Source organism: Salvia splendens, chromosome 9 (genome assembly GCF_004379255.2).
Source record: "Salvia splendens isolate huo1 chromosome 9, SspV2, whole genome shotgun sequence".
Classification (NCBI taxonomy): Eukaryota; Viridiplantae; Streptophyta; class Magnoliopsida; order Lamiales; family Lamiaceae; genus Salvia; species Salvia splendens.
In genome coordinates, this window is record NC_056040.1 from 18,537,308 (window position 1) to 18,561,542 (window position 24,235).

At 36.6% G+C, this 24,235-nt stretch overlaps 4 protein-coding genes across 6 annotated transcripts; all 4 read right to left on the bottom strand.

Annotated features, from left to right (window-relative positions):
* Positions 1-1,981: 1,981 nt before the first annotated feature.
* Positions 1,982-3,216, bottom strand: LOC121746536 (Werner Syndrome-like exonuclease). The gene has a single exon (XM_042140417.1). The coding sequence runs from the start codon at positions 3,010-3,012 to the stop codon at positions 2,143-2,145; it is 870 nt and encodes a 289-aa protein (XP_041996351.1). The 5' UTR covers positions 3,013-3,216; the 3' UTR covers positions 1,982-2,142.
* Positions 3,217-3,941: 725 nt separating this feature from the next.
* On the bottom strand, positions 3,942-7,093 carry LOC121747040 (phosphatidylinositol 4-kinase gamma 8-like). 2 transcript variants are annotated; one of them, XM_042141022.1, is made up of 5 exons: positions 6,908-7,093; positions 6,477-6,528; positions 6,237-6,314; positions 4,813-6,140; positions 3,942-4,730 (listed from the first exon to the last, which is right to left on the bottom strand). In XM_042141022.1, the coding sequence occupies exons 4-5, from the start codon at positions 6,032-6,034 to the stop codon at positions 4,537-4,539; spliced, it is 1,416 nt and encodes a 471-aa protein (XP_041996956.1). In that variant the 5' UTR covers positions 6,035-6,140; positions 6,237-6,314; positions 6,477-6,528; positions 6,908-7,093; the 3' UTR covers positions 3,942-4,536. The 2 variants fall into 2 exon arrangements, with proteins under 2 accessions (XP_041996956.1, XP_041996957.1); XM_042141023.1 differs by lacking the exon at positions 6,237-6,314 and having other exon boundaries at positions 4,813-6,183.
* A 1,758-nt stretch (positions 7,094-8,851) lies between these two features.
* On the bottom strand, positions 8,852-15,531 carry LOC121748479 (4-alpha-glucanotransferase DPE2-like). Of its 2 annotated transcripts, none has more exons than XM_042142864.1 (23): positions 15,033-15,531; positions 14,079-14,451; positions 13,686-13,803; positions 13,554-13,609; positions 13,300-13,447; positions 13,081-13,124; positions 12,812-13,008; positions 12,637-12,715; positions 12,473-12,511; positions 12,178-12,297; positions 12,002-12,103; positions 11,823-11,906; positions 11,497-11,739; positions 11,282-11,407; positions 11,117-11,191; positions 10,957-11,028; positions 10,682-10,801; positions 10,508-10,605; positions 10,251-10,410; positions 10,053-10,151; positions 9,726-9,923; positions 9,460-9,553; positions 8,852-9,298 (listed from the first exon to the last, which is right to left on the bottom strand). In XM_042142864.1, the coding sequence occupies exons 2-23, from the start codon at positions 14,430-14,432 to the stop codon at positions 9,084-9,086; spliced, it is 2,841 nt and encodes a 946-aa protein (XP_041998798.1). In that variant the 5' UTR covers positions 14,433-14,451; positions 15,033-15,531; the 3' UTR covers positions 8,852-9,083. The 2 variants fall into 2 exon arrangements, with proteins under 2 accessions (XP_041998798.1, XP_041998797.1); XM_042142863.1 differs by having other exon boundaries at positions 13,081-13,207; positions 13,320-13,447; positions 15,033-15,529.
* A 649-nt stretch (positions 15,532-16,180) lies between these two features.
* Positions 16,181-20,095, bottom strand: LOC121748998. The gene is made up of 5 exons (XM_042143606.1): positions 19,587-20,095; positions 18,443-18,555; positions 17,781-18,128; positions 16,997-17,696; positions 16,181-16,795 (listed from the first exon to the last, which is right to left on the bottom strand). Exons 1-5 carry the CDS (start codon positions 19,822-19,824, stop codon positions 16,722-16,724), a joined length of 1,473 nt encoding a protein of 490 aa, XP_041999540.1. The 5' UTR covers positions 19,825-20,095; the 3' UTR covers positions 16,181-16,721.
* Between the last annotated feature and the right edge of the window lie 4,140 nt (positions 20,096-24,235).

The window sequence follows — 24,235 nt, forward strand, 5'->3', positions numbered from 1 at the left end:
AAATGACATTTCAGTAAATATATGTGTTTTAGATATTAATAAAATAATCATCTCATTTAATGCTTAATTCAGTTGACAATATTACCCTTCTTTATAACTTACTTATTCCATTCCTTTTTAGACGTTCTTTGCCAATTATGGGCAGATTAAATAATTGGTGCTGCTTAAATTTTCATTATTAATGCATGTCTGTAATTATGATAAATTCTGTTATTAGAATTAAATTGTAGTGGTAATAGTAGTACAGTTAAAATAGATTAAAATCACAAAACTATTTTTCATAATTATCATTTGGGAAGTTCAAATTGATTGTAGCATAATTCAATAAAGAATAGTAAATTGAAAAAAGAAATTTGTTTTATAGCATACAAATTATTAATATTATATTATAGTATGTGTTATGGTTAAAATTAAATTATTCACTATAACTAAACAATAAATTAATCTGTAGTATAATTAAAATTGAATTGTTTTCATATCAATATACTGTTATATTTATATGTATTTTATTAGCAAGTTATTTTATAGTTTAAATTAGTTTAAACAAGTGAAGGTGAAGGGGAAGCTAAACATAAATAATCAATAGTAATAGAATTGAAATATCAGGAGCATATTTATTATGACTTCAAAATCATATAGTACATATGAAATAATTTGAATAATTTATTACCTCATTTTGAATTATTAAAATACGTGTTTGATTACAAATAAGTGCATATTTGATTATTAAATAATTTTATAATAATTAAAGATTAGTATAGTTAAAACTGACAAAATAATTAAATTACATAACTAAAGTGTATGTTTCAATGTTTTTCAAATGCCGGCATTGGGAAATAACTAGGAGAAAGTATTTTTTTTCCATCATGCATTATAGTTGTATCTATTAAATTTCCCATTAAATAAAAAATGGAGAATGAAATTTGAAGTTCAAATTGTCGTAATTCGTATTAATGGCTGGATACAAATAGATGCTACTACTACTACTACTACTAAATAGATATTCTACATAAGTATTTTATATTTGAGGGTATATTAGTCTTTAAAAAAATGTTACTCTCTAGATGCATCAATTTCAACAATTTGGCATTAACTATATAGAATTTTAATAATTTTTTAATATTATGGCTGGCCATAATATGGCCATTTAGCATCACTCTAAAAAAAATTCAATTTATGTATTTTATTTTATTCAATCGAACCACCATATATCTATATATAATGGTTTAATAATTCTATCGAATCTTTTAGCTTATAGGAGTAAATTTTATTTTATTATTACAATATGAGCAGTTCAAGTACATATGATTAAATAATTGTAGCGAAAGTTCACTTGGCGAGATAATTATGTGCATCTTCAATAATAGTATGGATTCTCATTTTTCAATTGAAGATGTAATAATTATGTTGACTCTTATTTACTAAACCAAATCAAATGATGGAGCAACCCGGGACCGGTTACTTATATGAGCTAGCCTCTCGAGGCTATTCCCACACCCAGGCTCCCTGCGGACCTCTACAAGCGTGTGTGGCCGCTGGAAATGTCTGAGTCTCTCGCATATTGCTTGCTTGTTTTACGTTTTGATTTTGTCCTTATAAAACAACTGCTTTTGTACCTCTTCAAACAATTAATTCAACTTCAAATTTTCGCTCTCACATTTTTTTATAAAACTAATACTCCGTAAAACTCATTATCCATTACATTTCTTAAAACTCATTCATCTATCTTATACTAACTCATTCTCATTTACATTTTGTTATAAAACTAATATTCCATAAAATTTATTAAACTCAAGTGTGACGACAAAATTTACAGAACCAAGGGAGTATAATGCAAAATCGATACTACGATAAAATAGATAGAAAGAAAAAGTGATGCAGAATAACATGACTAATTTCACTATATCTTGTCATTTTTAAGAGAACGCATTACATATGAACTGGTTTAGCACTTAGGAAAGGGGGAGAAACAGCAAAAGTATTTCGAGAAATCAAAATATTGAATTTCCAAATAAAATCTGCACTCTCAACTAAAGAAATTAATCGAAAGAAGAATCGAAATCTATCTACACAAAAGTAGAAATCATTCAATACGAATTATATTTTCAACAATCCCTAATCATCATCGATAATTCCTATAAGTCAAACAGCCCAAGCAGAAACTGCAAACCTAACGGTGGAAGGAGAAGAATCATTGGAATCCCTAACACCCCTAGCCGAAACTGCATATCCAACGGTGGAAGGAGAAGAATCATTCGAATCCCCAACACCCCTAGCCGAAACTGCATACCCAACGGTGGAAGGAGAAGAATCAATCGAATCCCTAACTCCCCTAGCCGAAACTGCAGCCCCAACGGTGGAGGGAGAAGAAGCATTCAAAACCCTACCGATCTCAAAGCAAACGAACGCATCAACACACGCGTAGCGCACCTGCGTTGGCGTGAGCCACGGATTGTCCCAGCGGCTCATCGTCACTATCTTCGGCTTTTCCACCTCCTTCCCCAGCACCAGCGCCGCCAGGCTTTTCACGCCAGAATTCTTCAGATCGGGCCGCCCGTACCTCTCCGCCGCAAGCTCCCTCAGATCCACTGGGTTGGTGTTGAATCCGAACCGGTAGTCCTTCTGCAGCTTCTTCAGATCCTCCGCGATACCGATCCCGACGAATGTGTGCCTAGGGTTAGCGAGGAAGGCAACGAGCGACGGCGGCACGGAGGGGCTGTGGATCAGCTGGAAGATGAGGCAGCGGCGGCCGACGCAGAGCTGGAGGGTGGCGGCGGGGTTGGTGACGTGGCGCTGGAAGGACGGGCGCCACTCGACGTCGAGGCCGACGATGAGGTGGCCGGCGTCGATATGGCGGCGGTAGACGGCCTCGACTCCCGAAATCCACTGCGAGACGATGGACGGATCCCAGGTGAGGGTGGTGAAGACGGAGTCGCCGAAGAAGGTGACGTCATAGGTGTTGTGCGTCTGGTTGGGAAGCTTGTGGTCGACGATGGCGGTCGACGGCGCCATCTCCGCCTGTGAAATTGATGTGGATAAAGAGAGAATAAATTGAGAGGAAAGGGATCTCAACCGTCGATTGAGGTAAATCTCTCTGTGACACGCGCTGCTCTTTGGTTCAACGAAAAGGATTTATATAGATTACATAAATTTATTGTAATTTTACCAAAGATTATTTTCTTAGTTATATAAGATGAACGATCCTCAATATTTTTTTCATAAATATTCTTATTATAATTCTATTGGAAGCAGTCTTGCATATCAAGAGTCATAAAATATTTATGAATTTCAGTCTTGCATGTCAAGATACTAAAATTAATGTACATAATAAGAATATAAATAATTGGACTTTTTAGATATTTCAAATTTAACTTAATTCATAAATAGTAGTACTACTATTAATTAATTTAACAATAATTGGAAAAGATGATATCTACAAAATTATCTACAAATCAAATTGAAAATCTTGAGTGAATTTATCATAAATCTTTAAAATCAAACTCTTTTTAGTGATATCTTTTAAAATATTGGACCAATTTAATAAGGAAATAATATACTCCGTACTAACATAACAGATTTAAATAAATTGGTACTACAATTCAATTTCAAATTTGGGGACATTATTCCAGTCTTTTGTTTAATAGCATGAGTACACATACTACATAAGTTCAATTATCTACATTCCAGATTTATTTTGAGAATATGAGCATACTTTACAAGACATGACAAAATATGTGACGATATGGTGTTTAAGCTTAAATTTTATTGATGAATCAAAACAAAATAGTCAATGAAGAACTCAAAGTCATGAGTCCGCATCCAATATAGGAAATTTATATTGAAAATTATTGAAGGTTTGGAAAAGGTGGAAAAGTGCACAAAAAAGCAAGATAAAAAGACACTACCAATCAAAAGTAATCATCCAAATTTTATTTCGATGAAGGACAATAGGAGGCAGGTTTCAATGATAAAATTGATATAGTACTAAGTTAAAAAGATGCAATAGATTCGAACAAAATATGAAAAATTCAAAACTAGAAACACATTATAGAACACGAGAGTTCAGTTATGATCATCAAAGATCCATTCCCTGAACACCATCTGCAAAAACTGAATCTATGGATAAAAACACAACAAATTTATTCAAATCACACTCCCACAAACCAAACTTGAGTAAAAGCTAAGCAATAACAATCTATGTCTGAACACTGATCTAACTGACTTATTACAAAGGCTTTGTCCAAGATGAAAAGCCTTCGATACTAAACACAGCTGATGTTCGATCCATACGATAAAGGCAAGAACAACAAAGACAATAGAAACAAGGAAGAAAACAAACAGCTAAACACAAGCTCTAATAGAAAGGATGGCAATCTTGCCATATCCCTTTTCCCTCACAAACACTACCAATTCTGTTATCTACATTATATCCAATGTCATCTATGGTGTTAGTAGGCCATATACACAGTTATCCGATGCTACATACAGGTGGGGTCGAGGTTTTATACACCTCATTTTTTTACTTGTGTTACGTTCTTAGAAGGCACAAGAAGTTCTTAACCTGTGTTTGGCCAAGCCCATGGACGTTTTCTCCTCGAAGGCCTCGGGAAGGAGCTGTTGGAATGCCTCCAGGAATGAATGCCATTCCTCGTTGCCCATGTCCGCGAAGGAAATGCTTTGGCTGTTAGAGTTGTATGGTGCAGGGGAGCTCAGACTCCTCATCAAACCACCTATATACATAACATATATATATGCACACACATTCATTTCCAAATATTTGAAAATAGGAGTTTTTGATGATGAGTTTATCACCTGCTTTGTGGCGGTTCTTGAAAACACGAGGAATGAGCACTTCATCAGCTTCTGCAATGTGATGATCCTCATCGATGAGTCCCATGTTCAAGCTAGCCTTAGCAGCAACACATAAGTTCTCCAAAGAGCTGCAATGCTCTTTCCCACCAAGCAATTCTCGGGTCATCATCTCACCTATGTCGACAAGGCATAAACCGTAGGCCGCTGCTTGCTTCAAGAATATCGTGCAGAGGATAAGAACACGAATGGAGGACTCCCTGATTGATGGGATGTGGGTCCTTAGCAGCTCTGCGTCTTTAAAGGGGTCGAGCCTGGAGATGTAATCAGCTTCAGCCTCCGAGAAAGGCAGGGAAGCCTGAGGCCAGTGCTGCCACTCGTAATAAGGATTGTCAAGGCACTCAGGCAAGCAGAAGCCATGATCTATGGGGACGAGTTCAGCTTTTCCTAGGCCATAACTCTCGTTTTCTTGCCTCACGAGAAGGTTCCCTGCGTGCCTGTCGAGATTCATCAGCCTTACGTCTAGAATGCCAATGTGATGAACACAAGTGACTGAGAAGCTCGAAGGGCCCAAGTCTCCAGCGTCAGAGTCATGATTGACGAAGCGCTGGAGGGATGCAATCTTGTAACTCGGGTTTGAACCTGAATCTGAGCCAGACTTGAGTAGATCGAAGTTGAAATGTGAGAGTTTAACTAATGCAGTTGGAGGGACACCGGAGAAACCACCATGGTCAAGGAGATAAGCAGCGGATTCACGAGCACCGGTCTCACCAATCCTGATAGAGCTTTTCATCCCCGGTTGCCCTAACATTCGTCCACCAAAGCCTTTCGGATTGTTGATCGCTAGAGGCTCCTCATCAACCGGCTTTGCAACAGCTATAGTGCCACCATTCCGAGCATGTAAGAAGTAGGCACCACCAAGGCCACTCGGAGCCCTCTCTAGTTCAACACCAGTGGACATTGCCATGGCAACCTCAACAACGAGGGAATTCACTTGGGGCAGGGCGTGCCCCACAATGATCTCAATCCTCGGGCTCGTTGAGAAATCATCCTCTGCATTGGAGGAATTGTGGGAGAGGCATGGCGTGGAGGAGCTCCTGTGGATACAAGAGAAGTTGAACTTGGATTGACTCAACTCGAGCATTTTGCAGTCAAGGTGAGGATGGCATCGCGGAGGGAATGCTAATGGCTTGAATCCATGAACTTGATTAACAGCTGCAGCCATCTCAGGGGGGGTCTCAAATTATCACTACTACGCATACTAAAGGGCTGCTTGTTTGCAAAATTCTCTCTAGAGGATTAGTCTGCTTAGGAGATTAGACATCACATTTCTGCAACAAAGGATATATATGTACGAGGTATCATCGCCTTCGTCTACATCAAAGAGTGCAACAACGGTATGAAAGAGGAAGAAGCATCAAACTTACCCAAGGTTTCAAAAAAGAGGCGGTTAGATTCAAGAACTCAAGAACAATAAAAAGAAATGTGCGCTAATCTCCGTAGACCTACGAATGAAACAAACACAATTAAGCACACATTGTGACCTAAGTTTTTTTTTTTTTTAAGAACGACTTCTAGTGCTGAGGCTTTGAATAAACAGAAATTTAAACTGATCATCAATGAACAAGGAATTATAGATTGATTTGCAGAATTTCATCAAAACCTACCGTCGAAATAAAGCTCTCGCTCGCCCCTCCGCTTAGAAGTCGCCAAATTTGACTGCAATAAAAATGCAATACATGTAAATATTGATACACAAAAATGCTCTTCCTAACAACGACTAAACCAAAATCATTCCGATTTCAATGTTAGAGATTTGATAATGTTATAAAATGTGAGAACAAATTTGACATGTTTTATCGTTTTACATCGGTTAATTGGATCAAAAAGTTCATATATACTTACAAAACAACAAAATCTCGAAAACGAATGTAGAAATAGTGCAGAGATTGACAATAATCAGGCAAAATTGATAAATTCCACAAAAATCGATTAAATGAACATCATTATCACGTTGTTTGTAGCGATTGAGAAACAATGAGATCGAAATGGGGCGCAATATGAATTAGAAAGAGAGAGAGAGAGGGAAGGAAGAGACTCTGAACACCGGCGAAGCGTTCAGGAAGATGAAACGGCAACGGAAGAGCGCGGGAACGGATTATTCCGTCAAGTAAAAGAAATCCTCGTGGAGATAGAATAGAGAAATGATGCCTTCCTTTATTTCTCTCTAAAATTGGGACAATTTTCTCTATTTTCTTTCTCACTTCCCCACCACCGCTCCGATGTTTTTGCAGAAATGGTGCAACGGCTTTTTTTGAACAACATCGTATTTTAATCGCTTCAATAATTTTAATGTTTTCTGTAATTTATTATTTTTATTTTTTGGCTTGACGTTTGTACGTCGTTATTTTGTTTGGGTGGCAATATTTAAACCAAATTGTCCATGCAAAAATAAATATTGTGGTGTCTTCACAAATACTATAGTATGTAATGTGTATTTCATTAATAAATTATGTAGTTTTATAATGTGTAAGTCCAATAATACATTAATTAATAAGTTTCACTTTTATCCTTAATTAATACTCCATTATTCGAATTTCAAATTTATTGTATACTTATAATGTGTATCACTATTTATTTTATGAACACAATAAAGATTCCTTATGCAGTGATATAGTTTCGAACTTTCGAGCATCCTCATTCATGCTCTTTGGCAATAGCATGGATGTGAACTCGGCCCATTTTTATTCATTTTTTACTCTCTGCTCTTCCCCAAGAGCACAACACCCACATCCATGCTTTTCCACAAAGACATGCTAAAGGGTCCAACCATTCCATTATTTAATTTAAATACTTCAATTATTAAAAACATTTCTACAATATAAAAATACATTAAAAACACTCAAACTACTATTACAAATTAAAAAATATATACAAATTACATACTTAAATCCTAAAAATAAAAATTACATAATTAAAATCCTAAAAAATAAAAATTACATACTTAAAATCCTAAAAAATAAAAATTACATAATTAAAATCCTACAAATTAAAAATTACACAATTAAAAATACCCCCGTGGAAGACTAGTCCCCTGGCCCTATCCCCAATGTTTTCTCGGACACCCCGTATCATTGCCAAATGTGAATCAAGTTGCCCGGGAGTCATCCGAGACCTATCGGCCAAATTCAGTTGAGCCAAAAGGGTCCACAACAAGTTGGTGGGGGTTGAGGTGGCACAAAGGGAGCGGGAGCGGAAACGGAGGCGGATGGAAATGCGGTGCAACGGCGGTTGGCCGTCATCCACCGGGTAAGGCCAGTAGCCACCCGGAATTTGAGAACCTTGGGTTTGAGGAGGGGCCGAGAATTGCGTTTCCGGACTAGGGGATGGTTGTGAGCTGAACCATTCGTGATTCCAACCGCGGGAGTTGGAGGGGTGATCGCCGGAGCCGGACATTTTTTTTGTGAGAGTGAAAGATTGAGAATTGGTGAGAGAATTTAGATGAGAATTGTGTAGTGTGGTGGGAAATTTTTTGTGTGAAAATAAGGTATTTTTAGATGAAAATGTGAATTTGGGGAAAAAATTGAAAAATAAATTAAAAGTAGGGAGAAAACGGATATAATTTATTGGGAAGTAGGAAAATATATATTTTTTTATTTAAAAATCATTTTTAAATTAATTCAATTTTTTTTAAAATAAAAATAAAAATTGAAAATGCCAACGGCTATGCCGTTGGCCAATCTCATCGCGCCACGTCCGCCTGCTCAGCGGCACGGACGTGCTCGATGCATCGAGTAACGCCGTGCCAAAGGCAAGAGCGCAGCGACGGACAGCGCGTTGCCGTGCCAGCGGCACGGACGCCGTCCATCCCGGAGATCACCGATGCAGATGCTCTAATGCACATATGCAAAAAAGTTAGCAATTGATCACAGCACTATGCTATTATACCTATCTTAAATTTGAGATATTTCTTCTATCTGAACAAATATAATCAAATGATACTAATGCGAGAATGAAAAAAACACATAATTCACTATTCAGATTTAATGGACAAGAAAATAGCAGATGAGATTTTATGCGAATATTGAAGAATATTGTCATACAAAATGAAAGTGACAACTTATATTCTGAAAAGGAGGAATCGTATCATACTATCATTTATTATATAGTTTTTTTTTAACAATAGTTCATTGTAACTAGGAGTGTATTAAAAACACAATTTCAACGGTCACTTTTCCCACTAAATTTTTTTTCTTCTAATTTCCAAAAGCAAATCAAGCTTTGACTGCTGCTGCTTTTGGAGTTGCTCCTTTTAACTGACCACCACCATTTGCAGGCTGTTGCTTTACCACCTCCTTGCCGAGTTTCGCCTCCTCCTGCACCTCGTCGCCCTGAGAAGGGCACGAACGGCCACTGCTGCGGATGAGATCCTTGATGGCTGATACAAGCTCTTTATCAGTCTTCAAGGACTCTACTGTGACGTGTACTCCTGATCGAGACCCAACCTATGGTTAGAAACTAGACGACGTATATATATGATCAAGAAGAAGATGCATAGATCGTTGCAGATTTCAAGATATAAGACATAATAACGACAGAGAGAGAGAGTTCATAGGGATCTATTCTTGCAGGTTGAGAGAGATGACATACTGAATCGCCAATAGTGTTTTGGATTCGTGGGGTCGTTTATCGTCTCCTCAACAGCAGGGCGCGTCGTGTATTCTTCTTTCAGCGCTAGCAAATCCTGATCAAAACGAATATCATGCCGTGTGTTACAGAAGAAAGGCGGTCATGAGTTCAAATCCCGACCAAAAAAACGAATCTCATTTCGTGAGTTTAAAACACATACGAACAAGATCATGTGTTCAAATCCCATCAAAACTATCATGTTTCGTATTAGAGTCTATTGGAAATACCTGAAGCGGAAAAATCGCCCACATGGATGGGGATTCAACGTGCTGCCGCAAAATGAAGTGTGCGATCTCTGGAGTGCACCTGTCAGGTGGAAGCATGTCGGAGCCCACCATCGCCTTGAAAAATTTGCGCCTTCGCTCTTCATCTTCTTCCCACCAAGCACGGAGAGTTGAGCAGTCGTGGCACGATGGAGCACATACCTAAACGGCAACAGAAAACCATTTTATTCCGATCCTATTACTACTACTCTTCAAGGCACAAATATAGCCATCGGTTTGATTCATATCAAACTTATGCACAAGAAAAATAGTTTTAGAACAGGCTGTTACTGTCATATAGCTATATTGTGAGGGGATGCCGAATTCTAGCCCGGGCTCATTGGGCATGCGTTGTATGCGCAGTCCAATCAAACCTAATTCTTGCATCACCTGCATCAATGAATAAATCGAGATTTTAAGCACATTGTAAAGTTTGGCACACAAAAAAGCGTTTCACGTTTTGTAAAGAGATTTGATACAAAATCATACAGGGTGAACGCAAGAAGGAATTAAGCCAAGATCTTCGCCACAAGCCAGCATATCGGATGAGTTCAGCAGAGCCGGTAATGTCTTGAGCGCATTTTGACGCCACAGGTCCTCTTGCCTCTGGAAATAGTAATCGTAATACAGTCTTTTCAGCACATTCTGGCTGCGAAAATGTGGCAGCTAGTCAGGGATAAATGATTGTGACTGGAAAAAGAAAATGAATGATGAAATGTTTTTTCCAGTACAAATACAGCATCTACCTGTGCTGGTCTAAACCAGTAAAGCTCGACGTGTCTTCAAGGTTGAAACGGGGATAAAACATCTTGGGATCTTCGGGGTCTCTGAGGAGGACGACATTCTGCAATAGTATTCAAAGATATTATAATATCCCTTCTCAAGCTAGCATGGAGAAAGAGACCATTTCATAGACTTGCCTGAATAAGATCAAAGAGGCTGCGGCGAAGTTTATCTTCACTCTCCAGAAAGATTGATCTTTCCAAGCAAGACTTCAGCTTGGCCGCAATTTTCTTTTCGGTATTGCTGTCCTCCTTGAACTGCATTGATCACGTGAGTAGAATCAAAGCTTCTGAGCTGAGTAGCTATGCTCTTTTCATGTTTCACTAGTTGACCTCGGTTTTTTTATTCAGCATGCAGTTAAGAGTAATCAAAAGATAAGAAAAGTGTATGTACTCTCGACTATATATCACACCTCGTAATGGTCCTTCTGATATTCGTTTAAGAAATTGGAAGCAACTACAGTCCACAAAGCTCCAAACTTCTCCTGAAATAAAATCGTGTGGATGCAATATTATACGTAAATGAAAATGCATTAGCAACTCTATGCTACAGAGCTGAAGCGAGACTTGAACCTGTAACAGTGATTGTGTAATGTATGGGCGGCTCAAACGATTAAAGTCCCATATTCCTTCCTTTTCGAGTTCTTCCTACAATAAGAATTGGTGAAGTGTGTGAACAAAAAGCCAGAAATATAGGAAAAAATATTGAGTACAAAGGTTGATATTTGAGATATATGCCTGGCTAAGAGGGATGGATGGTCGAAACTTTCCACAGAGACCCGTCATGGAATGATCCGGAAGCTCCCAGATTCTGAAGAAGCCCAGAATGTGATCGATCCTGTATGCCGTGAAGTACTTAGCCATCTGCTAACAAAGACAGAAAACATGTTATTACAAACTCAAACCACATATGAAGAGGGATGAGTATGATTAGAAGAAGTCGAGCATGGGACCTGTGATAAACGACCACGCCACCAGCCATAGTTGTCCTTGGACATTTCTTCCCAATTATAAGTCGGAAAGCCCCAATTTTGTCCGTTTTTATCAAAATAATCTGGTGGAGCCCCGGTCGAGGTGTTCATGCGAAAGAGAGTTGGATATACCCAAGTATCTACGCTGTTGCGGTCAACTCCAATCGGGAGATCTCCTTTTAATACTACTCCTTTCTTTCTTGCATATTCAGCAGCTTCCGATAACTATTAACACAAAAATAACCCTAGTTGCTCGTTGGCAGTTCAGATCGAAGACAAACGCTTTGAAACTGAAATTGAATACATACTTGTTTGTGTAAATGGAATTGGACGTAGTAATGAAAGCCAATTATATCATAGTGCAAGCTCTCTTTGGAGACTAGTTTCTCAAGCTGAAAATAAAGGAAAAAAGGTTGACACGACTGAGGTTGGCATCAGAATAGTTTATCTAAGTAAACGGACTTAAACTAATTCATCACCCCGTCACCTTGTCTTTAGAAAAATTAGAAAAACGACCCCACTGACTGTGATCCGATGTTTCAAAAAAGTCCCTCAGAAAACAGAATGCCGCGTAGGGTTTCAACCATTCCTATCATCCAAGAAAATTATAATTTAGAACCATAAAAAGTGTTAAAGCCGTAAATTTGGTAAAGATATAGTAACCTGGTTCTCAGAAAAATAATTCTGAAATTCAGCCGAACCAAGTATAGTTTCCTTCTCCTTAGCATAAATCTTCTTGGCAATTGAAAGTTTTGCAGCCATGGTAGCATCGTAATCGACATCCTGCAAAAGCAAATTTGAAAAGTTGGAATCATGGGTTGTAAGCATGCTTCCGCTTTCCGGTCCAACTTTATCAATTTAGCAATCTTAAACAACGAGCAATGCATATGATATCATGGTGGAAATAGCGGATACATGTGTTAACACATATGTTACAGAGTAAAAGAAATAGTGGTACCTTTTTATCAAGGTCTTTTCTCGTCTGCTCTATCTCTTGCTGCATGGGGCGAGAAAAGTAAAACATGGTTAAAAGGGAAGTTTGCATTATTTCCACGAAAATGCACCTGTGGCTCGGAGATACTTTACTATGTTATACAATAATCGGCATATACAAGACCGTACCTTGATATCCTCTGAAAGATTTTCTGAAAGGGCCTGCACTCTTAGGTATAACGGATGTAATGCAAATACCGAGAGAGAGCTACAAGCCAGAAGATTCAAGCATTAATTTATAATGGCCGAATACGTGATGTATGTGGTTGCAAAATATTTCCCTATATATGGCCTGTTTGTTTACCTGTAAGGGTACGAGTCCCACCACATTCCGTGTACAGAGGTATCGTTAATTGGCAAAAGCTGAACCAAATGGAAGCCCGAGTCTACTGACCAATCGACTAGTAACTTCAGATCAAGAAACTCCCCGACTCCCAAATCAGCCTCTGATCGCAGGGAAAACATGGGGATAGCTACTCCGGCACCCCTCCAAGGCATATCCTGACAACAATCGGGTTACTTTGATATTAAGGGTTCAAATTAACAACGAAAAAACAAGCATGTATAACTAACTCTGATTTGGCCATCTGAAAGGATAATGTAGTTGGGTTGACCGGCTGAGAAATTGACAGAGAGTTCTCTATTAGCACCAATTTCCAGAGCAAGTTTTTTAGTTTTGCCGTATTTGCAATATCTATATGTGAGCATTGTTAAGGAGACAGAGATATACGTGATAGAGACATTATATATTAGTAGTTACGAGAATCTAATAAATCAGTTCCTCGTGCTTACAGCAGACACATGAAGGATATTTTACGGGAAATTCATCCTTCTTCAATACAGATTCAGCCACCCATACTGATTCACCGGCATAACTGAGTTTAAGGGCACCCTCAGTCTTCCACTGCCCCAGCTTCGAAGGACTACCGATCACATATACCTACCGGTATTCATACAAGAAACCATGTATTAAACTCGAGATTCAACAAATTCCACAATGTTAAAATTGCTCGGACCTAAACGGGATTTGGAAATTAAGGTCTCACCGATGTGTCAGCTTCAATATTCGGGCAGCAAATTCGGAATTGCACGACAACTGAATCTGTTCAACACATTAGTATGTCAAATTAGTATCTCTAGGATGAAATGATACCCAAAGATAAACATAAGTCCTTTACCTTCATTATCCGACACATTCTGAACTGATTCGAGGGGTCTCTCGACTTTCAGACTAGCACTGCTTCGAAATATGACATTTTTAAATGCACTTCTTAAAACTAGATCATGAGAACCAGTCTGCAGTTTGAATACAGAGAAATTCAGTTAGCATCTTCTGATTGGTGAAAATATGCCCGGCCAGAGAAAATATTTTGACAAAATACACTGTCTAATTTAGGACAAGCTGACCATTGTAGCATAACTAATCAATCCAAAAGAAATGTCATCAATCAATTGCTAAATCAAGAACTCCAACAGAAGGAAGAACCAAAGCACATGAGCAGTATACAAGACATAAGCATAAAGAAAGATATCCAATGTGGTGATAGGAAAAGACATGAAAAATTAGTCACCTGCCATAGATCATGAAGCTCAAGCAACTGCCCGTGTTGAGCACTATCAGGCAATGACATTTTTCTCTTCTTACCCGCCTCCCATCTTATCACGTTCTTCTTATCATCTACCACATAATAGCTGTACTCGCAAGTAAAACCAGCCGGGACAGAGAGACTACCAGACCATATCAGCTCATCCCCGTGGTGAGCAGGCCTCAGAAGAAGGCCTTTCTTCACGTCCCACGAGCCAAGGACACGTTCAGAGCCACACACAAGTATCTGCTGCCCCCAGTGGGTGAAGTACGGTATTCTGAAGCTAATAATCATCGAATTCGACGGCTTTCCCCCGATAAACAGACTCAGGTTTGACATTTCTTTGACAAGATGTCAACTGCAACAGGATGCTGCAGATGGGGTTAATTGGTAACAAAAGCAACAAATAATTTGGCTTTCTACCTCAAATTATGGGTTCATTTATAAAAGCACACAACACAGTTACAAATGTGGCTTTGAAATGGCTATTAGATCTCACTTTTCATGCTCAAAGCCATTTTAAACAGCTCAAACATTTTAAGAGTTGTGTAATCAAATAATATGAACTACTAAGATGTAAAAAGGAAATTGCGAAACAGACAAATTTGTTCTTCAGTATCGAATTCAATATTCCTAATTCATGAGAAGTGAGAGAACATTTCCATAGGCAAACAGCACGATATAGGCATCCAGACTAAAAAATTAAGAAAGTTGAAAAGGAGGAATTTTAAAGAAAAAAGTTGGTGAATGGTGAGACTTGAGAGTGATCACATACCACTCAAGCTGCTAAATTCTTTAACTGAACCCAGAAAATATACCAGAGTTTCTGATTAAAAAAATAACACCACAAAGAGTGCACAACGGCACACGATATAAAGAATCAAGAACGAATCCAAGCATGATGATTTTTGCTCATATTTATGAAAATCAAGAACGCACCTTTTTCCTTGCTAGCAATGCGAGATAATAGAATGGAGGAAGAAGAAGGCGGTGGGTCTCTCGGTGTATCTTGAAATAGTGAAAAGAGCGACTGATATACTATATATTTATTGCATTTTTGTGTAGGAACGATTTTTTTTATAGGGTTGCGATGGAGATCGACAAAGATGAGATATTTTGCCATGTGAAGCAAAATATACTTAATAACCCCCAACTCTCAAGTTGTTAAACTTAGAATTGAGGTGATACTCGAGTGAAACAATGCACAAGCAAGATTTAATTCCTGTTTACATTTTAAATAATCCCACTTTGCTCAAGCAAAAATCTGCGTTTTGACTCGGACCCTGAATTTTCTCCAAATAAAGCTACCGTCTTGCCGTAATACGGCGGTTCCTACAGAAAAATCTCATATTTCCTAGATTTTTGATAATTTAATTACAGTTACGTGCGATTGAAAAAAAATCAACATTTTGTATGGTCATAGTTCTCTCTCTCTCTCATTCACTCTAAAGTATTATTGTCGCAACCCTTTGGACATGAACATTGCAAAAAAGCACAAGAAAATGGCAAAAAGCGATCGCAACCTCTGCGGTCCCTGTTTTTCTCAAATGGGATCAGTGTTTTTGAATACCACTGATGGCAAATATCTTCGTTGAAAATCATTATAAAGTCATTTATTTTATTTTTGAGTTATACGCTTTTGAGATTTGACTCTAATTAGAAAATCGAAGACGCTTTATCGAAATAATTCAAGGTTTATGCTTAACGTCTAACCTTTACTCTGATCTCATTTAGCCTGAATTTGAAAATTACAATTGTAACATGACGTATTTATTTCTGGTGTTCACTTAATAGATCAAGTCACATTTTTTAAGTAACTTTAAAATGGTTTTATTAGTTTTCACGATTTTAAAAATATTGTATGATTTTGATATTTGTAATACTTTAAGTTGGCACATATTTTGTCCTGTATTATTCATCTGTAGTGTTGTCTCAAACTAACTTACCAAATAGATGAAGCAAAAATTTGGTATGAAGCATAGGCCTAAATCAGCACATGTAACCTCAATCACAGCTGTATCATGATTTTGCCATATAAAGGAATACTACATCCTAATAAAACAGCTGTAATAAAAAAAAGAGAGCAATGACAAAGAAGAAACAATTCTTATTGATTCCTCAGCTGCTAATATGGTGAGATCCTTCACAAGACAACAGAGAGTATGTTTGGTTCAATGTAGACCTCTCCTAAAGCTCCCAGCTGATAAATTACAGACCACGTGGAAATCGTATGTGGAAAATCGTGGCTTACTCGTAAGAGATTTGATACCGAAAAGAAAGAAAAAATAAAAGAAAAGGGTGCTGTTTACATTTGTTGGTTTTCTCTCCTCAAATTTATGCAGAAGAGATATCATACACAAATCAGTGGCATTACAACACCATGAGAAGCCTGTCACCTATGAGACTTTGACCTTCATGCTGTTAAGCCACCAAGATCATTTTTTTACTCGAATATTTACACGTACAACAGAACAACGTATATGCACTCACAGTGAGGTAAGCCCCTTTGGGTGTGTCCCTCTCACCAGCAAAACTCAAGTTTAGAATGCTTGGTTGGATAAAATTAGTTATTTCAGTTTCCGTGGAGTACCTCCTCTAACCAGAAAGGTGCTCTATCGTTCTCTGCAGCTACAACAGTGCCATCCTGAGCAACGTAAACATCAGCAGAATCCATGGTTTTGAGGAGAAAGTCTTTGCAGAAGCTGCAGGAAAGAAAATATAATCATATCAACATATTTCAACGGGTGTAGTCGGTAGTAAACTCATCACCATTGTATGCATAATTCTTGAAAGAAAAAGATTTTAGGAATGCCGTTGTCTCAATCCCTGACTAGTCCTTTTCCTAGAGGATATTCAGTGGTCAGCATTATAGTTCAGGATTTGTAGCTTATTCGTATACTCACATGGAGATGGAGAGGGTGATGTTATTGATATCACGTCCAGTGGCCTTGCATGGTGTTCACTTGGTGAGGGGGGCCAGTTATGAGCATGAGATGCAATTGGAGATGGCCGTTCTGCGGAAGCTGGAGCAATTTTTGGAGCTGGTGTATCCGTTTGCCTTGGCTGTGATGGAGCTATGTGTGGTGCGTAAACTGGTGGTGCAGTAGGTGCCATCCGAGAATGCTTGTGCTTCCACGGATACCAGTTATTGTGACCAAAAGGACACGGAGGCTCAGTTTTTGCAGGAGCTGGTGCGGGTGTGGATGCTGGTGATCCTCTCCCACTGAAAGACCCACCACTCGCAGCTGATGGAGAAGGCGAAACGGCAGGAGCAGCGTGATGATGATGGTGGTGGTGGTGATGGTGGCGGTGATGGTGGTCAGGTTTCGACATGGGAGATTGAGAAGGAGAGGGTGACGGTGAAGGACTGCCTCCATTGTTGCTGAGGGAGTGTTGTAAGATCGACGAGAGACGAACTTGCTTAACCCGGCCAAATTCGGTGTTGTTCAGACCAAGATTTTTAGAGTGTGAACCTGAGATAGTTTGAGCCAATTGCTTTAATCTCGAGGGGTCCATGCCCACGGCCAACACGACTTGCGACTCGACGGTTGTAGGCGGACGTACCGTCGAACCCTTCAAATTAGTGAGCCGTATGAACAAATTCTGCATTTCAGAGGAGATTATTGAATCATACTTAATCAAGATATCATTTTTAATTGAAACGATAAAACTAAGAAAGCCACGCACCTCATATGGAGTTAAGCGTAAGCCAACTTTAAGTTGGCTCGTGAGTTCGTCAAAATTGGTGAGCAGTCCATCAATGGAGGAATTCAAGGTAAAGTTGAATGGAATCTTAACACTTTGCAAGAGGAATGCCTTCTGGTCTGGACTGGCAGTAATTCCTCCTTTGAATTTAAGGACATTGAACGAGAAGGTATCCCCAAACAAAGGTGCAGTCAAGCTAAGAGCTGATTGATTTGATATTAGATACACAAAATGTTCTCTTATTAAACTCTGTGTCGTCGCGTCAGATTCAACTGTAAACACAACCTTTGTCGTGTTTGGTCCAGCCGGATCTAGACGTATTATTTCTACCTATTGCAAGGAAGAAACTGTATCAAACTTCAGACAAGATAAGAATATGAGCAACATGTAGGAATACGAGGATGGCTGTTTTATCACAGATTTCTCGTCACAGTTCACACAACAAAACTCCAGCACGTAATAGGCATAGATATTAGCTATTGCTTATCTAACTCAGACAATGCATACAAGAAGGTTTTAGCAGTGTGTATCTCGGTTGATTGGATTGTTTCATTGTGGATTCCTATCTTACACATCTGTCTAGAAAAGAGAACAAAACATAGCAGCAAAATTGATATTAGCGAACCAAGAGCTTTGAGGAGTACCTTAGTATTGGAGAAGGGAATCTCATCAAAAATATCATACTCAAGTTGCAACTTACAGTCTGAGAGAAAAGGAACTGACTTGTTCAGCATAAAACTTGCGACGACATCATAACCTGCATAACACCAAATGAATATTTTTTTAAATCACATAAAAAAAAGTCCACATGGAAATTAAATCAAACAACAAATTAAGAGGCAGTTTCACTTTCACTTTCATGAACAAAGCATACAGAATACTATTTTTTTCATCCACCCATTGATTTCGCCTTTATCATTAGCTGTAGCAACTAAAACAACCCAATTTACATCCTGAATCTTTTCGCTAGTCCCTAATGGTTTTAAGCCCTTGGATTCAAGGGGCTACGGACTAAATGAAACTACAAAATGAATGTTAACCTTCTCTACTCACAGTGTTCCACATGTCTCGTGGCCTATGCATCATATCATACCAAAACTGAACACTTGAGCCCTGAGTTGGAAACGACAAAAAAACTGGAACATTGAGACAGCAGAGCTACTGGAATAAGTTAGCACGACTCCTGGAGAGCAAAAGTATCATTTTCTGGCTAAAAATCTATTTGATATCACGTAGCAATTGAACTAAAACTATGGCACAAGATCGAACTATGGCTATCCCTCCATCCAAAAACCCCAAGAACCAAATGGTAACTATGGAATGTCATCAGCTAGGCTCAGGAAGACACATTCAACGAAATTTAATATAAAGCACCAAAAGCCCCAACGAAATCGATGACCTAAAATCACAGGAAATTGAATCTTATGAACGAGAAGAGCGAGAGGGGAACAATTATCCACCACAATAATCGATCCAACAATAGCAAGAATTGAAAATTTTTGTAAATCATAACGTAAGCCATGATATTGACAAGGGATCCTCAACTAGAGAAGGAAGAAAATCATTTGCATTTATTGTGAATCAAAAGAAGTAATTCAAATCACGCCAACCATGGATCATGATGCCTCCTTCCAACCATAAAATTCCAAGAACTCAATCTAACAAAAACATCTAAATCCCTAAACTAGAAATAATATGTACATTACAATATAAGCTAATAATAATCATCCCACCAAAATAATCCAAACTTAAAAAATATAATTGAAACATACAAAAAGCCCCACCAACCTTGAAAATCCAGATCCAGAGCTTGTTGATCTCCAAAATGAAAGAATGGCAGCAAAAAAACAGCAGACAAAAGCACCCCAAAACCAAGAACCAAAGCGAGAACACATCTCAAAGACACCAACTTTCTAACCCTACTGCAGCTCAAGCAGCACCCATTACTACTCCCTGCACCAGGGATTGTACTCTGAGCATCGTATGCTGTACCCTCCAAAGGCTGCAAATTTTCTGTCTTTCCCATTTGCAGAAAGAAATTTCCAGCAATGTGGGTCTTTTCCTTGTGGGTTCTTCAGCTACACTCCATTACTGAAATCTTTTTCAGTGAAATAAACTCCATTGATTGCCATTCTCTCTCTCTCTCTCTCTTTCCCCCTTTTCTTGTTCTTGCTTGGACAGATATCAATTTTTGGTGAGTGGTTATGGGTTGGAGAAAAGGAATAATCTTTACTTTAGGGTTTGAAAGTTTGGGGGCGGAAGTGGGAGATTGGGGCGTAACTTCGGCAGATCAACTGTTTCTTTCCTCGTCTTAAGGATAAAGACAACTCATTGTGCTGTCATTTTTTCTTCTTTTTTTTCCTAAAGCTAAATAGGTGAATTTGTTAATTAAACAAAAAAATAGCAGAGTAATGTATTACAGATATTTGAATTTGTAAAATTTTAATTTTATCACTACAAGTTTGATTATTGCAATATGGAATCCATCTTTAAGTTGTGGTGTTTGTGTTTCTTGATTTATTTTTGTTTTTTTGTTGAAGGGATGTTTCTTGATTTTGTTAGTGGAGTTATTTTCTTTTATCTTTCGTTCTTTTTTTATTTTTCATTTTTTTGGGCTCATTGAGAAAATTTTTAACAACTTAACATAGTGAGGAATTTAATTCTTTATAATGCTCCTTTGAATGTATTGCGTTAATGACATTCATTATACATCAAAATAGTAGTTCGGAACTTTATTGTAATTTTGAGGCTGCCAAAAACTAATTGTGTATGTAAATGTAATATAATTATTCGTGGAATATATGTGTGTCGTTTTAGCTCATAATTAAACAATAATCGTGTAGGTATTGAAGTTTTGTTAAATGGAATTTATTATTCACCAACTAAACCTAATATAGGCAAATGAAATGTCGAATAGCCTGAATAACACAACTCGCGGATAGAGTGTCATAATTCAAAGACATTTATTTAGTTATTTATTTATTTACCACTATAATTTAGTTATTCTTATTGCAAATTCGCATTATTTTAATTTACAGCCGTCGTATTACTAAAAACATAGTATTTCATTCATTTTATATTTGGATTCGATAACTATTTAAGTTATTTTACATGACAAAAAAAAAACAGGCAATTTCTATACATTTAATTTTTTTATATTACCTTTTTTTTCCTTTTTCTCTTATATTTTATCTATTTTCCATTTAACAATAAAATGTCATTTTTAATGTCATATTCAAAATAAATGACTCAACATATGTAAAATGGACTGTATTTGAGAATAATAAATCAATGCCCTTAACTTAGTTTTGCCGTTTAATAACTTTGTTACACAAAATGTCAAAAAGAAAAAAAGAAATAGATGGTACTCCTATTAATGAAGAGGAAGTTCTCAATTTATAAGTGATTGAAAATTGAATAAAAGTATGGATAAAAAATGTCTTTCTCCCATTTTTTAACCGTCTGCCTGCGGAATCCGTTGAGATTTAAAAATAATAGTACTCATACTATCTTCAATTCTGTTTTTCTATCCTCAATTTTTTTTCTTTTTTTTTCAAAAGTATAAAAAATGACTAATGATATACATATACAATATTTTCTGTCAAATTTAAAGATCATGACAAGATTAATATAGTACTAAGTCTAATATCTATGTTTGTTATTACTGGTCTCATTTTCTATTTTGATATATTCATCATTATTTTGTCTCATGTCACATTTGTTGTACAGATGAGTAATTCAATATTTCATTAATATATTATACTTCGTTCTATTATAAATTAATAGTATATAAAAGATTTATTGACATTTTACTATTCATAATATTTATTCACATTTCTAAAAACTCGAGCATCAAAAGTAAGACATTATTTGTTGACAAATGAAGTACTTATAATATTAAGAAAATGAATATAAAATGACTAAATTGTTATGAATTCAAAGATTAAGTTGGATTTTTAGAATAATTCAAATTACTTAAAAAATTAATGTATCGATTTGAGTTAACCCATTTATATTAAATAAATATTATTTCATCATAATGGTATATTATTATATCATAAATTTTCAGCTGACATATTTCATTGATTTAAAGTTTGTTGCAAAAATCATGAACATTGACATTCTATTCAATTTTCCATGATTAAGGATTTGCCCCAAACTGTGGTGTTGTCAAATTAAAATTTAAGTAACAAATCAATCTATCAAAAAATTTCATTTCAAACATTAAAACTAAAAAAAAGTTCACACTTAAGTTTTGCACTTCATAGTTCATACTATCTCTCTAACTGTCTCTCTTTTACAATAATGTATAGTATGTAGTAGGTTTTTTCTTTCTTTATTTCTTCTATTTTGAATCGAGACTTAATCACATCCTACCATTGTATTGTCCTCTGCCCAATCCACCAATGCCATTGTAACTATTCATTCCTTTGGCATGCATCGATCGCATGCACAACTCGGCCATATCCACATAGGCTTGCCACAAGTCCGTATGCACAACTATGTCAACAACTTAAGTTATGAATATCAACACGAATATTCAAATGTCAACCAAATGTAGTTGACATACATGTCTTCTGTTGACATCAATATTTACATGTCAACAGAAGACGTACGCATGTGGATTACATTTAGTTGACATACAAATATGATCAGCTGACATCTATAACATAAGTTGTTTGACATAGTTGTCAGTTATCAACTGATCATATCTCTATATATATTTACATTGGTAGCTTGATTTAGGGTGAAAATGACTATTTTTTCGATCTTTGGGGCGATGTAGGGGCAAACGGAGAGGGCTGACATGACAATTTTACGTTCGAATAAGAGAAAATTAGGGGTACGGAGGGGGCCGCCCCCTAGATCCGTCAGTACACCTCTTAACCCCTTTCGCGACACACAACTGCTTGCATCGTCTTTCACTAGTCGCTTGCTACCGCAGCCAACCTCAACATCTCATGGTCGATTGTGTTTCATCGGGCGAATGTTGCATTTTTATTGGAGATTACGTGTTTATTTTCATCTTTTCAATATGGATGTTATTCTTTTATATAGTCGTGATTGATCAATTTTAATAAAATTATTTGGTTTGTATGGCATGTGATGATAACTCAGTTTTCACTTCGCACCCTAATAATCTTGAATAATAATTGTATAACCACAATGTTGGATTGATTATTTAACCAGCCTTCTATCCATCATACATAATTGTAAAAATACTTTCACAACAACAATTAAGTATTACTGATGTTGTGTTGTGTTGTCATTAATTTTATGCTTTGTTGCATGATTTAAAATAAACCCCACTGTTTGGTATTTTAAACGTAATTCTTCATTTCATCTTCTACCACCATGGATCATTTCAATTACTAAACTAAACAATCAAAATAATATAATCATCAAATAAAATGTCCCTTAATGATATAAACAAAGAAATGTTCCTCTAAATGCTTGTTTTTCAAATTTTAATACTTATTTCCAATCACTATTAACAAAATAATCTATTTAATATAATAAAAAAACGATAATATAAACATAAAATTATACATGTACATCGAAGCCCGAAGGTATGCTAGTTAGTGTTTATGAGTTTTATCTAAACCAAACACATGTACATCGAAACCAATTTACTGTTGTAAATAGAGGTATGCCTTATTTATATATGTCATAAAACATAGTACTGCCTTGTTTAATTTCTACGATATCTAAATGTCAATTTTCGACCAAGAAACAGGAACGATAGTCGTGACGCAGAATAAGTTGAAAATTCGGATATAATATTCGTGTTGTGTAAATAGAAAGGCACAACCTACTTTTTAGGAGTATTTTGGAATATTTTGCACGTGCCTCTTATTCTTTAATGCACAATCCATATCAGTAATGTTAAAAATAATTTTCATTTATTTTATCAGGAATAAATATTTATCAACGATCTCAATAACTATTTTTTTTTATTAGTAATTTAGTATGTATGTAGGCTCAAAGTTTCTTCTTTTTTATAAAAGTCTTTGACTAAATAAAGATAGGGAGGAAGATTCTATAAAAATAGCGCACTTCTCTTTTTTTTTTGATAATTTCCTTCTCCTTATTTCTTATGTTTTTTAGTTTTTAAGTTTTTACTAGTCAGCTTATGCAAGTGTGTAGTCACCATTTTACATTTGAAAACTTTGATGCCCAAACATTTGTTTCGGAGATATTGTTAAAGAGACGAATTGATACAAATATTATACTATTTGTTCTTTTTACTATAAAGGAAAAAAGTTACACATGAATATTGAGATGTAATTGTAAATACTCCCTCCATTATGCAGCAGTTGAATCGTTTCATTTTTTATACTTATTTTTTAAAAATGATAATAAATAGTTAAAGTAGAAGAATGAGTAAAGTAAGAGACAATAATGTAACTAAACCTCTTATCTAAATTATTCTCTAT